Source organism: Giraffa tippelskirchi, chromosome 1 (genome assembly GCF_054371585.1).
Source record: "Giraffa tippelskirchi isolate mGirTip1 chromosome 1, T2T-mGirTip1v1.2.pri, whole genome shotgun sequence".
NCBI lineage: Eukaryota > Metazoa > Chordata > Mammalia > Artiodactyla > Giraffidae > Giraffa > Giraffa tippelskirchi.
Window position 1 is genome coordinate 119,467,643 of NC_137275.1, and position 14,717 is coordinate 119,482,359.

Sequence of the window (14,717 nt, forward strand, 5' to 3'; positions counted from 1 at the left end):
TTTGTTGCTAGTATATAGAAATAGAATTCATTTTTGCCAAAAAAAGTAATTGAATGTTTCTTAGCCAAGAAACATGCTAAATGGAGTAATCAATGAGAAGTACTTAAATCTGTATGATTTTTAATTCTAACCACATTATATTTAGAGCAGGGAAAGGGACCATTCCATTTTTATGGGTTGAAAACTGTGAGCTACAAGGAATTACGTGGCTTGTCCCAGCTCACACAGCAAGTCTTTAGGTTAGGAATCAGAGGCCTGGATTCTCACCTAAGCTCTGAGATCCACATGGCCTTGAATAAACTAATTTAGAAAAGTAATGAAAGTTGAAAAATATTAAACCACTTTGTATGTTTAAGATGTTTTGTTAATCTTTTCATATGTATGTCAGAGCTTTTAAAAATATTTTTATTAAAAAGTTATTTAATAAAAGTTATCCTTTTGATGCTATTTTATTTTTACTTTTAAGTTGATAATATTGCTTGACTGATTCATGTTGACATATGGCAAAAACCACCACAATATTGTAATCATCCTCCAATTAAAATTAATTAATTTAAAAAATCTAATCTGTTTAAGAGTTAGGTTGATCAGAAAAAAAATTTGTGAATTTCTGATGCCTAACTCCTAGGATATGTATTAGGCAATGAATGATAAATTGGCATTTATGGGTCAAAAAGTAATAGCTAATGGTTGTTCAGTCTCTCATTCTGTATTTTAAATCTTTAACCTTTTGTTAAAAATTACTTGAGGGTGCTTGTCCTGCTTCTATTTGAAATGTATTTCATCCTATCTGTACTATCTCTTTAAAAATCAAACACAGGATTTTTATATTTTAAAAATATTGTTAACATCTATGAAATATTTCTGAACATGTTGGGGAAATGTTTTTTCTCAAAAGAGTGAATAATACTACCCGCCTTCTCTGGTTAGCCCAGACCCTGTTACTGTACCTCACACTACAGTCGCTAATATATTCTGTAGCATATGTGCATTCTGCCTGTGTGCAATTGTTTCATGTGTCTATGAAACCCCATGAATGAGTTTTAAGAAAAAGACAAAGAGCATAATTTCTTGAAAAAATGAAATGATTTCTTTTTATGAAGCAATGGATTTACAAAGCATATCTTTAACACAGTTCTCAAAAACTTAGTTTTAAGTGATCATAAAGATACAGTCAACAAACAAAGCATTTTAGTTGTCTTGATTTCTGTCCTATTGATCATTAGCCCTAGTATAGATGATTTCTAATGGACTCAGCTTCCTAAATTGATTTCCAAAACTTAAGTGATTACCATTAGAATTTTTTTTTTTTTGGCTAAGTGTCTTGATATCTTTACCATGTGAGCATAAATATGGGATGGTGCTACATGATTGATTTTGAGCTCACATTGAGGTAAGATGTAATATATAATTTCAGTCGTTTTCCTAGTGCCCACTAGATGGGCTGATTTAATTTTACAGTTGTTGTATGTCATTCTTTTGCATATGATATTAACACCCCTTTTCTCTCTCAGATTTCCTGGCCCTCCACCTGTCAACAGTGTGGCCCACTCCTATCCACCATACTCGCCCTCAACACAGTCGTCATATCCAAGTCCAGTGTCCACTTCATCCATTGCCCAGCTGGGCAGTCAGCTTAATGCTATGCACATTAACAGCTATGGTAACAATTTCATTTTTCATGATTATTGACTGCCTTGTCTCATGAGTATTTTTAGTAAGAAACTTTCCTCACATTCACAATAGACATATCTCTGGTATACCATATTGAACTAATTTTGGACATTTTCATATAAATTATCTGTATTATGTATGGCAGTAATTTTTTTTTTCCAAATCATGCTGCCATTTATTTCAAGGTAAGTGAAGGACCCGCAGAATGCCTTACGTTCAACACTGCTGCTGCTGCTAAGTCGCTTCAGTTGTGTCTGACTCTGTGCAACCCCATAGACGGCAGCCCACCAAGCTCCCCCGTCCCTGGAATTCTCCAGGCAAGAACACTGGAGTGAGTTGCCATTTCCTTCTCCAATGCAGGAAAGTGAAAAGTGAAAGGGAAGTCGCTCAGTCGTGTCCGACTCTTTGCGACCCCATGGACTGCAGCCTACCAGGCTCCTCTGTCCATGGGATTTTCCAGGCAAGAGTACTGGAGTGGGGTGCCATTGTCTTCTCCGACATTCAACACTAGACCAATAAAAAATAAAATACTTCACAAATAAACATTAGAACAGTGACATTACTTTAAGAAGGAGTTTTAACCCTGTGTTTATTATGAGGCCCACAAATCAAAAATATAATACTCTTTGTTTCACAGTGCATTTTAAATTCTGCATTTAGATCTTGCGAGGAATGGAAACTCAGATGTTGTGAGGCAGAAAAGAATAATAGGAGAGAAAACAGTTACAGTACTGAGATGTACATCAATAGAAATGCTGTATATTGTAAGAGCCATAGAAATTTTCACTGCAGCAGCTTCAGGGTCAGCCATTGATCTTGATGACAAATGTTTTCATTATTTATAGTTAGTTTCTTAAAAGTATCAGTATCCCTTCAGTATCAGTATCCCCTCAGAATATTTCCTTTTACTGATTTCAAAATGGATAAATCTTCAAAGCAGCAACTCAGCTTCACATCATCAGAGAAAGGAAAAAATAATCTGGTTCTACAATTTCAAATATGACTGGATAGAATTTTATTTGCCAATCCCTTCTTCATTATTTTTCCTACTTCCAAAATCCATTCTATCAAGTCAAGCACAGGATGCAAATAATTTATTGACCTGAGTAAATAATGCTTGTTATGTAAAAAAGTTTTTTTCTTCTGTATGATTTTCTATACTCTGTACCAGACAAAGTTCAGTTGCTCAGTCATGTCCGACTCTTTGTGACCCCATGGACTGCAGCACACCAGGCTTCCAGTCCACTTTTCATGATAATTAATGCCATGTATCATGAAAAGTGGATGCAACTGAGTTAAAATTTATCCCTCTAATTTTCTATCATTATAAATGTAGCTCTTTTTAAATTCTTCACTTGTATAAAATACCCCAAATAGGATTTGTGTTACTTTCCAAATGATGATTTCATCTTGTGGGGGAAAAAAGTGACTTGTAAGGGTGCCTTCTTGCTTTACTCAGGAAAAGGAGTGTCCCTGTTGTGTATATGTGGTGGAAGTTAAAGAGTTGAGGAGTGTGGTATTCAGGTGGGCTGGTCTTCTGTTTTTGCCTAGGTTCAGGGGTGGCTTCCCCCAGTCAGGGCCCGCCTGGCCCTCCATCAGCAGCATCATTCCAGGGGCCTCCACAGCCGTCCATTTTGCAGCCTGGATCTCAGGTTCTCCCTCCACCGCCCACTGCGCTAAATGGTCCCGGCGCCTCACCCTTGCCTCCGTCAACGCACAGACCAGACGGACTCCCTGGGCCTGCTCCTCCGAATGCCCAATACCAGCCTGCGCCTCTCCCAGGACAGACCCTGGGCCCTGGATATCCTGCACAGCAGGGTAAGGTAGCCTTGGGTTACCTGGGGTACCCTTAGTTGGAAATCAGGTTTGTTCCTATGTTACTAGACATCTATCCCTTACTATTTTTGAACAGGGTAAGGAGTAAAAAGAGAAGGGGAACTGTAGATACTTGCTTTTAATTCCCTGCCTTATTTAATATGAAAAATGCAGCATGCTTGACTGAACAGCATAGTATTGTCAGTGAGCCCCACGTCTGCATTTTGGGGTGATAGTCATTTCTTTTAAAATTTTTTTCCAAGCAGCCAACTATGGGCCCCCAGTGGCGGGCGCACAGCTCCCCTACCCAGGAGGCTTCCCGGGAGGGCCTGCACAGATGGCTGGCCCACCGCAGCCCCCGAAGAAGCTGGATCCCGACTCCGTTCCCAGCCCAGTAAGTGCTCTGCTCACTCACCGTCTCCCTCACAAAGAACCCTCTCTTCATTCAGGTTATCAGCGTTTACCCTGTCCTTTATCGTCCGAGCCCAATACCCATCGCATGGGTGAGGCTTGCTTCCTTGTGTGTAAGTATGGGGTGGAGAGGTCTCCAGGAGAGAGGCAGCCTGGGTGGACTTCTTTGGTATCATATAATCTTGGCAGTATCCATTGATGTTTATTCTCATGTATATCAGCAGTATTTATTGATACTTAATGATTCATTTATAGTAAGAATATATTCTATATAAAAGTGCTATTTTGAGACACTAAAAGATCCTTTCAGGATACCCATAGGAGTGAAAGTACAAAGTGTTTTACATATTTTTTTAAAACTACTTTAAATAAAATTAGAGCTCTAACTTATTCTCCTCCACCGAAGTGATTTTCTTTAGAGGAGTACTCTTTAGTAACTGTATCAGTCAGCTTTATTAGGTTTAGTCTGCATAACAGACAGTCCTCAATTTGGCTTACATCCACAAAGATTTATTTATCACCTAGGTTACATGTAAGCTGCATTAGCTGCAGTTTGATTTTAGATTCTGCTCCATATGCCCTTATCACTCCAGAATCCAAAGTGAAGGGGCATCCCTCCTGGGAACATGTATTATCATGACAAAGGGAGAAAAGGAGGAAAACTGATTAAAAGGTGCAATAGCTCTTAAAGCTTCCAGTCAGATGTAACACATGTCAAAATCGCTCACATGTCCTTGGCTGAAGCAAGTCATATATCAAAGCCTGATGTCAGTGGCGGAGGGTTATAAATGTTTGCTCAGAAATTGGAAATCTTATGGCTCTGAGCAGGGATATAAACTCCTTTGGAGTAAGAATGAAATTGTTTACAGTTAACTTTCGTCTTTGAAGTGGTTTTATAAACACGAGCAGAAAAATTTAGAAAGAGACTAAAGAGCACTAAGAGATATTATGTTTATATTTTATATTATTTATAACCTAACTTTTGTATTAACAAATCATCAGAAAACTTAGTAGCTCACAAGCACTATTTATTAACGCTCATGAGTCTGGGCAGGTTTGCTAATCTGGGCGGGATTTGACTGATTTTGGCTGGGCTTGCTTTGTGCATGTGGGGTCAACTAGAGGCTTGGCTGGAGTCTGAATGGTCTAGGATGGTCTGTGCATTTTCTGTGGTTACTGTAGCCAGGTACCATGAACTTGGTAGCTTAAAGCAACAGAAATGTCTTTTCTTTGAGCTCTGGAGGTGGGAAGGCTTAAGTCAGTATGTAGGCAGGGCTGTGCCCCCTCCAAAAGCTCTGTGAGAGAGCCTGTTCCTTGTCTCTTCATTCTTTGCCTTGTAGTCTCATCATTCCAGTCTTCGCCTCTGTTGTTACATCACCTTTCCCTCTTCCCTGTGTCTTTTCCTCCAGGTGTTGATCTCAAAACTGCTTGTGCCTCTCTCATAAGTTGCATGTGATTCCATTTAGGGTCCACCAGATAATCTACAATAAGCATCATCTCTCAAAATTCTTAATTTAATCAATTCTTTTGCTATATGCAGTGTTTTTGTTGTTTCGTCATTAAGCTGTGTTTGATTCTTTTGTGACCCCATGGGCTGTAGCCCACCAGGCTCCTCTGTCTATGGAATTCTCCAGTCAAGAATACTGAAGTGGGTAACCATTTCCTTCTCCAGGGAATCTTCCCAACCCAGGGGCCAAACTTGCGTCTCCTGCTTTGCCGGCAGATTCGTTACCTTCTGAGCCCCTGGGAAAGCCCCATATGCAGTACCATTATTGATGATCATATTTCCAGCCATTACTTTTCTAGCTTAATATTGGGTTGGACAAAATGTTCATTCAGGTTTTCCTGTATGATAGTATGGAAAAACCCAAACGAACTTTTTGGCCAACCCAATATTAAATTATTCCACTTGAAGAAGTATCATGTATTTATGTGATTTACAGTTTAACTTCTTATTTCTCTGCTTGTATGTAACATCTGCAGACTCTCTAGGTCATTTCACTTCATCCTCTGATGCTTTTGACTCCCGATTTGTTGTTAATCTCTCCAATACTGTTTCTGTTACAGTTATTGGCAATTTTATTATCCGTCTGTAGAATCTTCCATATCCAGTGTCTCTCAGTTCTTGATCTTCTTTTCTCCCAATGTGCTTTTCATCTACCCCACATCTAGTCTTATCGTGGATCCTGTCATTACCAATGACTGTGTACCTTCAAAGTCTCAGTTGAAAACATCCCATCCTCCAACCACTGCCTCTTATCTTTTCAGCTCATTCCCTTTAGGACTCAAACTCCCGTAATACTTCACCCACCAGGATTTACAATCTACCACTTTTTCTTGATTCACGTCACCTTCATCTTCTCACTTCTCTTATGCAGCTTAGATTACATGATCCATAATTATAAATCTTTCCCTTGTGTCTTCTGCTCTGAATTCCTTTGCCCTCTCCCTCCACTGAATTCATCTAGAAAATTCCCATTTGTTGTTAAACTAACTTTCCACCTACTCTGTGGATGCTGAAGACAACTTAAGAAAGATGCATGCCATGCTTACTGGTCTCACTTTGAATTCATAACCACTAAACTAAAGTGAACATTTTGTTATGTTTTTCTAAAACATGGCTGCGTGAAATGCTAACTGGTGGAACATTTAAAGTCACTAATGCCTTGCTCCCAGCCCCCCACATTATGATTTAATTGTACTGGGCCTTGGGGTTTTTCAAAGTTTCTCTATTCATTCTAATGTGCTGCAAGTTTGGAGACCATCACCCACCTCAACTCACCCACTTCCATTTCCCTGGATGACTGTCATTTCTTCTCTCTTGAAACTTCTGATACTACCTTTCCCTTTTCTGACTCTTTAATGATTACCTTGCTTCTGAGAAAACAGAAGAAATGCAAAGAGAACCTCTGCATGCTTCATTTCCATGTCTCGCCATGTCTGTGCCCATTATCCCTCTTCCCGCTGTTAGTGTGAATAAGCTTGTCCATACTCCTAACCAAGGCCGTCCCCTCCACGTGTGCCCTGGAATCCATCCCTATAGCCTTTCAGAACAGCCTCCCAGAAAATGTCCGCTATGTTAGAGTTTTCAAAGACAAAAAACAACCACTAGGATATATGTCTCTATATGGAAACAAATTTAGTTTATAAAGAATTGGTTTGCTTGATTGTTGGGGACTGGCAAGACCAGAATCTGTTGGGCTGGCCAGCATGCTGGAGACAGAGGGAAAGCCGATGTTGCAGCTGGAGTCTGAAGGTGTCTGGAGGCAAAATTCTCTCTTCCTCCGGGGACCTTACTCTTTTTCTCCTCATTCTTCAGCAGGTTGGATGAGGCCCACGCACTGCTTCACTCAAAGTCTACTGATTAAATTCTAATCATATATTTTTAAAAGATACCTTCACAGCAAGATCTGGACTGCTGTTTGTAACTGGGTACCGTGACCTAGCTACATGCACATACACACACCATTCTGTCCTGGGTCCTCCCTGCTCTTCTCCATGGCATCAGTCACACCATCCTCCTTCTTATTCCTCAGCCAAATGTCCTCCTGCCTCTAGGCCTTTGCACATGCTGTTCCCTCTGCCTGGATTCTCTTCCCCGACATAGATGCAGAGCGTGGCTCAGTTCTGCGTTTCCTTCACATCCTCTTTGCTCATCCCTGGTCTCACTTGCTTCTTATCCACGTCGCTCGTATCCATAGCACTTATTACCTCACATAGGGTATATCTTATGTATGCATTTATCTCCTGTGTTCCAAACTAGAATGTCAGCTCCAAGAGGTCCAGAATTTGCTTTTGTTCTAACACACAGAACAAGGCCTAGTACAGAGTATGCACTCACATATTTGTTGAATGAATGTTAACAACAAAAGCAATAAGCAGTATATGTTGTGATTTATTTCAGACTCCTAAAATATACACATACAAATCAGTCCAATAGTATTTTTATCTTAAGAGTAATGAAATAGCAATGCCATATGGAACCTGTTTATATTCTTATTACCAAAGTAGAATGCTTTTGCTAACTAAATTAATTCTTCCTTTTGGAAAGAAAGATGTGAAATCATATTTTCTGATCTGTTGCATGCCAGTCCTGAGCTAAGGGCTCACTACACTTTTTGATGGTGGTCTTAATCCATATTTTTGGAGTTGAGGACACTGGTATCACCATCAAACTCTTCCTCACTCTCTAATCAGTGGGAGTATTATCCAGAATTTGAGCTTTATAGTTCTGCTTTAAGCAGCCTGCCTTAGCTGTGCACATGCATCTTATTATCTTGCCTCCCTTATCTGTCTTGTTCATTTATCTCAGGAAAATCACTTTCTTTTTTTCTCTTTCCTGATTCTATTTTATGAGAGCAGAATACTCTATTCATAGCAGAGAAGTGTGAAAGTAATTCTAGGGGCACATCTTCTGGAGGAAAAAGAAATCCATAAACTTTGAAGTGGTATTAGCATTATCAGGCGTTACTGTCAGTCAAGCTGAAACCCTTTAATAACTGAGGCACACTCAAAACCTCTATTGAGATTTCTCTGTGGTGTTTTATATCTAAGCTGTTTTCTGAGAACACGGATTTGAGGTTTAAATAAAAGCTCTATTTTTAATAATCAGAAAAAGAATATATACATATGAATCACTTTGCTGTATACCTGAGACTAATACGATATTATAAATCAACTATGCTTCAACTTAAAAAAAAAACTAACAGAAAAAAAAAAACCATTGCTTAATCCAATAAAAACTATTAATTTAGAAATTACTAGAATGGTTATGTTTCTTACTCTCTTTGTAGTATTCTAGCAAAGCTGTGTGTTTATTTAGAAGTGTATAATTACCACTTATCTTTGTTTCTTTGGAGGCAGTGCTTTGTAAGTTGCAACTGCCTAATTTAAAACAAACTTTCTGGAAGCAAAGTCTATTTGGAGACTGAGAGCTATCTATGTTCAATATATAGATTATTGTGGTTTTTACCTCACTTTCATATTTGACACTTCATTGGTTGAAATAATGACAGTAAATGTTGATAATAGAAAAACTACTCCAGTTTTGAAGAAACCAGATGACCCCTGTGGTTGAAATGCAGAGTGTGATTACAGTGTTTTGATTTTTCCGTTTGCTTCTTTTCTTTGCTTCTTTTCTTTTCTGGTAACTTTTAGTCTCATTTGTATCTTACAGTAGTTGTGTTTGGAGCATATTCAATACCCTTAATTGAATAAGAATTTAAATCCTATGAAATTAAAGAGAAATATGTGGATTTATATTAAAAAAATAATAAAAATAAAAATAAATAAATAAATAAATAAAAGCAGGCCAAATCTATCTCTGATATGCTGTAGAAACCAGTGATGTCAATGCCAACTGGGGTATGGATTGGACGAGATGGGAGGGGAAATGGAGCAGGTAACGTTTCCGAGTTTAGGGAGACAGTTTTCATATTAGTAGTAGTTTTTTTTTTAATTGAAATATAGTTGGTTTACAATATTGTGTTTCAAATGTACAGCAAAGCAATTCAGTTATACATATTTTTTCAGATTTTTTTCCATTGAAAACAGATACCTGTGCTATACAGTAAATCCTGTTGTTTATCTGTTTTATATGTAGTGATGTATATATGCTAATCCCAAACTCCTGATTTATTTCCTACCCCTTCCCCTTTGGTAACCATAAATTTGTTTTCTGTGTCTGTTAGTTTGTTTCTGCTTTGTAAATAAATTCATTTGTATTATTTTTTAGATTCCACATTTAAGTGATATCATATATTTGTCTTTCTGTCTTACTTCACTCAGTGTGATAATCTCCCAAGTCTATCCATGTTGCTGCAAATGGCAATATTTCATTCTTCTTTATGGCTGAATAATATTCCATTGTATATGTATATACAAGATCTTCTTTGTCCATTCATCTGCTGGTAGACACTTAGATTGTTTCCAGTAGTCTTAGCTGTTGTAAATAGTGCTGCTAAGAACATTGGGGTGCATTGTATCTTTTTTCATTTGTTTTTATCTTTTCCAGATATATATACTCAGGAGTGGCATTACCATATTATATGGTAGCTCTATTTTTAGTTTTTTGAGGAACCTCCACACTCTTTTCCATAGTAGCTGTGCCAATTATATTTCCACCAACCATGCAGGAGGGTTCCTTTTTCTCCACACCCTCCCTGGCATTTATTATATATAGACTTTTTGGTGATGCTATACTTTTTGATAATGACCAGTGTGAGGTGATTTACCTCATTTTAGTTTTGATTTGCATTTCTGTAAATAATTAGTGATGTCAAGCATGTTTTCATGTGCCTGTTGGTCATCTGTGTATCTTTGGAGAAATATCTATTAATATTCAGGTCTGTCCATTTTTTGATTGGCTTGTCTATTTCTTTAATATTGAGCTGTATGAGCTGTTTGGATATTTTGGAAATTGGCCTCTTGTCAGTCACATCATTTGCAGTCCATAGGTTGTCTTTTTGTTTTCTTTATGATTTTCTTTGTTGTACAAAAGCTTTTAAGTTTGATTAGGCCCCATTTGTTTATTTTTGCTTTTATTTATTTTGCCCTGGGAGACTGAGCTAAGAAAATATTGCTACAATATATGTCTGAGAATGTTTTACCTATGTTTTCTTCTAGGAGTCTTAATGGTGTCATGTCTTATATTTAAGTCTTTAAACTATTTTGAGTTTATTTGTGTATGTGGTGTGAAGAATTGTGCTAACTTTATTGATTTACATGAAGCTATCCAGTTTTCTCAGCACCACTTTCTGAAAAGACTGACTGTTCTCTGTTGTATATTCTTGCTTCTCTTCTTGAAGATTTAATTGAATGTAGGTGTGTGGCCTCTGTTCTTTTCCATTGATCCATTTATGGTTTTGTGCCAGTACCACACTGTTTTGATTATAGTAGCTTCATAGGGTTGTCTGAAGTCTGAGAGAGTTATGCTTCCTGCTTTGTTCTTTTTCCTCAGGGTTGCCTTTGGTAATTCTGGGTCCTTTGTGGTTCCATATAAATTTTACGATTATTTCTCCTAGTTCTGTGAAAAATGCCATGGGCAATATGATAGGGATCACATTAAATCTGTAGATTGCCTTGGGTAGTATGACCATTTTGACAATATTAATTCTTCCAGTCCAAGAGATGGGATATCTTTCCATTTCCTTCTCTTTCTGATGTTTCATTGTTAAAGAAATGTAGCAGATTTCTGTATATTAATCTTGTACTCTGCTGCCTTCCTGAGTTCATTTGTTAGTTCTCATAGTGTTGGTATGGAGTGCTTAGGGTTTTCTATATAGAGTATCATGTCATCTGCATATAATAACAGTTTTACCTCCCAGGGGCACAGGTCCTGTGCTAACTCCTCCTCCCCACTCTCATCCTTTGGTACTACAGAGTTGCAATGGCGATCGTTCTTGCGGCTTTGGTTGTGTAAGAGATCTTCTGCCAGCTTTCAGTTAGTATTCTCTGAGAATTCTTCCACATGTAGATGTATTTTTGATGTGTGTGTGGGAGGAGGTGAGCCCCATGCCCTTCTACTCTGGCATCTTGATCTCCCCTCACATTAATAGTGTCTTTAAACTGCATGTCCTCCAATGTAAATATTCCACTCTGAACACTCATCTCATTTCTCCCCAATTTCCCCTCTAAATTTTTACTCCTTCCTTTTTTTTTTTTTTTTTTAGTTTCTTGTCACTTTTTCCCTGTAAGAAAGAAGTGAGGGCAGGGAGAAGATAAAGAGAAAGAGAAAGATCCTTTTATTATTAGAATTCCTTGCAACTAATCCCTGGACAGTTACAACAGAAGGACAATATTTTGTGCCTGTATCTTTATCAATAAAAGTTTTAGTAGAGAAATATAAGGTGTTTCCAAATTAGAGGACAAAACTTTGGGACTTTTCTTTCTTCTCATCTCTATATGGTAGGCAAAAAACATACGGGAACACTTGATATTGTTTGTTTCTTATGTCATAAGGAGCAGGGATGTGGTGGGGGAAACTTGAAAGGCAAATTAAAGATTAAGAGGGATTTGAAGAGATAAGTCAGGGCTTCTTGAAGTTATATGTTGTAAATCATTTCTTCTGAATGTAATTATTTTTAGCTTTTTAGAGTTTTCTTTCACTGCAGAAAGTATTTTATTTTTTTAAAAAGTGTTATTTTCAGTTTCTTTTCCAGTGAGAATCCTTTCCCAAAGAACTCTTTACCTGTGATCCCAAGAAACAAATTGAATAAAAATAGATTTCCTTGAAAGATCAGAGTTGGAGCTCAAGAGTATTACAGAATAGAATTTGGAAGCTACTGGCTTAAGGTTGTGAAAGTAAACAAAAGTGAGGCTGAAGATATGATGGATTCTCAATGAGAGTTTGATTTGCAATCAACTGAAAGGATTTAGAAAATGCCTTTGCGTGTGTGTGTGTGTGTGTGTGTGTGTGTGTATAATAAGAGGGAAATGTTGAGAAGTCTAAACTTACTTTAACTTGCCCTTGATCTCTTGCTTACAGATCCAGGTGATCGAGAATGACAGAGCCACCAGAGGGGGACAAGTGTATGCCACCAACACCAGAGGCCAGATCCCTCCACTGGTCACTACAGACTGTGTGATACAAGACCAAGGTATTCTTCTCTCAGTTAGGTTTTTTACTGCGGTCTTAGTATTTCTCACCATTTTTTTTTAAAGCAAATGCACTGATACCCTCCAATAATGCTTTCACTGATGGGCAACCCTTTATAGCTGGTAACAGAAACTAATTGTCACTAATCAAGCATGGAGAAGGTACTGTCAGCTGAGTTCTTGTCAAAATCTACAAGTTTAAGAAAATTTAAAATTTTAATTTATGGGTTTAAATTTGTTCATGCCCTACTTTGGTTTAATTTATTTACTACAATGAGAACCTGGCAGGATGGCATGAGCAGACAATAGGGAATTAAATATTTGATTTAATTAAGCCAGCAGACTTGGTTCTAGCCCCAGTGACATTTTTTAAATAAGTCCTTTAATGTTTGGGGCTCCGGTTTCCCATTTTAAAACTGGATGAGGAGAGGCTAAGCTCTGTCTCTACTGACTCTATCCCCTGTTTGCTATCAGTTTCATATTTCTGTTAAACTTTGTGCAGGTTTAATCAGGGAATATATTATTCTGTTTATGGCAAGTTAAAATACTGCCTGATGCAATGCGTCATCTTAGATTCTGAATTCGATGGATTATATACTCGGTTCTAGAAATATAATATTGGTACACAAGCAGGTGTGTTGTCTCATCTCAGAGTTGTTGAGTCAGCCAGTTTCCTGGTGGGACTCCCCTCTCATTAGTTCATCCTGTGTTCTGCCTTCAGCACTGTCCTTTCAGAGCTTGCAGCCCAGTGAGGCAGAAAGAGCTCTGATTAGGAGTTTCGCACACCTGCACGCAAATCCAGGTTCTTTTCCTTACTGTCTGAGCTTTGCTTATCCCAGCTTTCTGAACCTCAGTGTTGTCCTCTGTAAGATGTGAGGACTAAGACTGCCCTGCAGGGCCAGTGTGAGGATTAAAGGTGACTCTGTGTGTGTGTGCCTGTGTCTGTATGCTTGCGTTGCTGTTCAGCCACTAAGTCGTGTCCAACTCTTTGCGACCCCATGGACTGCAGCACACCGGGCTTCCCTGTCCTTCACCATCTCCTGGACCTTGCTCCAACCCATGTCCATTGAGTTGATGATGCCATCCAACCGTCTCATCCTCTGTTGCCCCCTTCTCCTCTTGCCTTCAATCTTTCCCAGCATCAGGGTCTTTTCCAATGAGTCAGCTCTTCGCATCAGGTGGCCGAAGTATTGGAGCTTCAGCTTCAGCATCAGTCCTTCCAATGAATATTCAGGATTGATTTCCTTCAGGACTGGTGTGCATGCATGGAAGCATCTTTATATGTATGTGGGGTCTTGACCTGTAGAAGGGGTTGATATAGATTACAGATGATATTACTGTTAGAGATACTACTATTAAAACAGACTTCAGATTATTTCATTTCCTCTACTAAAAGTGATTTGTTCCTGATTACTTACAGAATCCATCCAGACTTGTTAAATGAATTCATATTTATTCAGTACTTATGACCGGGTAGGTTGAGCTGCATGAAATTGCTGATTTTTTCTGTTTTGTTGACCTACAAAAATGGCAGTTTCATTTCAGCCTAATAGTAAATGTTACATTTGTATTTTTTAATATTTTAGTTTGAGGCTCCTTACAGGCCTAATGACTATTCCTTACCAGCCTCATCTCTCACCTGTTTCTTTCTTTACATCTGCCTCAGCCATACTAAACTCACCCCCTTCCCCGCATGTCACTGATTCTCACTTTGTGCTATTATCTCTGCAACAGATTAGTACTGTTTTTGTTCACCATTGTACCCCTAGAAATTCACCTGGTATCTAGAATATAATGGTCACCCAACAAATATTTATTGAACAAATGTACTTGGTATGTATAACTTTAACCCTTTTAGTTGGGAAATTCTTAGTTCTTCCAAACTCAATTTAATTTTCCCTTAGAAATCTTCTCCAATTTCTTCCCCCACAGTGCTTCATAGACACTCCTATTATAACCCTGTTCCATTAAATTTTACAATGGTTTGGGTCATCTTTCCTACAAGGCCATGAGCTACATAGAGCAGGATCCTACTTGTTCAGTCATTCATTCACTCACTCATTCAGCAAATATTTAGTACCTATTACCATTGTGGTTAATATTTATTAAGTGTTTGCTATGCAATGAGATGTCTTTTGAATACTTTATGTGTATTAATTCATTTGTAACTCCTTGTAACCTACTGAGATAGGCATTAATCTCATCTTCATTTTACAGAATGT

The 14,717-nt window shown here is 38.1% G+C and overlaps 1 protein-coding gene across 15 annotated transcripts in view; it reads left to right on the plus strand.

Moving 5' to 3' along the window:
* The window catches only part of SEC24D (SEC24 homolog D, COPII component), a 120,265-nt gene that overhangs the window by 18,908 nt on the left and 86,640 nt on the right, over positions 1-14,717 (plus strand). For 8 of the 15 annotated variants that reach the window (XM_081493395.1, XM_081493384.1, XM_081493472.1 and 5 more), the window contains 4 exons: positions 1,515-1,663; positions 3,226-3,492; positions 3,756-3,883; positions 12,386-12,497. In XM_081493395.1, coding sequence (XP_081349521.1) covers positions 1,515-1,663; positions 3,226-3,492; positions 3,756-3,883; positions 12,386-12,497 — 656 coding nt within the window. Of the gene's footprint in view, positions 1-1,514; positions 1,664-3,225; positions 3,493-3,752; positions 3,884-12,385; positions 12,498-14,717 lie in introns of all 15 variants that reach the window. The other 7 variants (XM_081493360.1, XM_081493351.1, XM_081493451.1 and 4 more) reach the window with 1 other exon arrangement.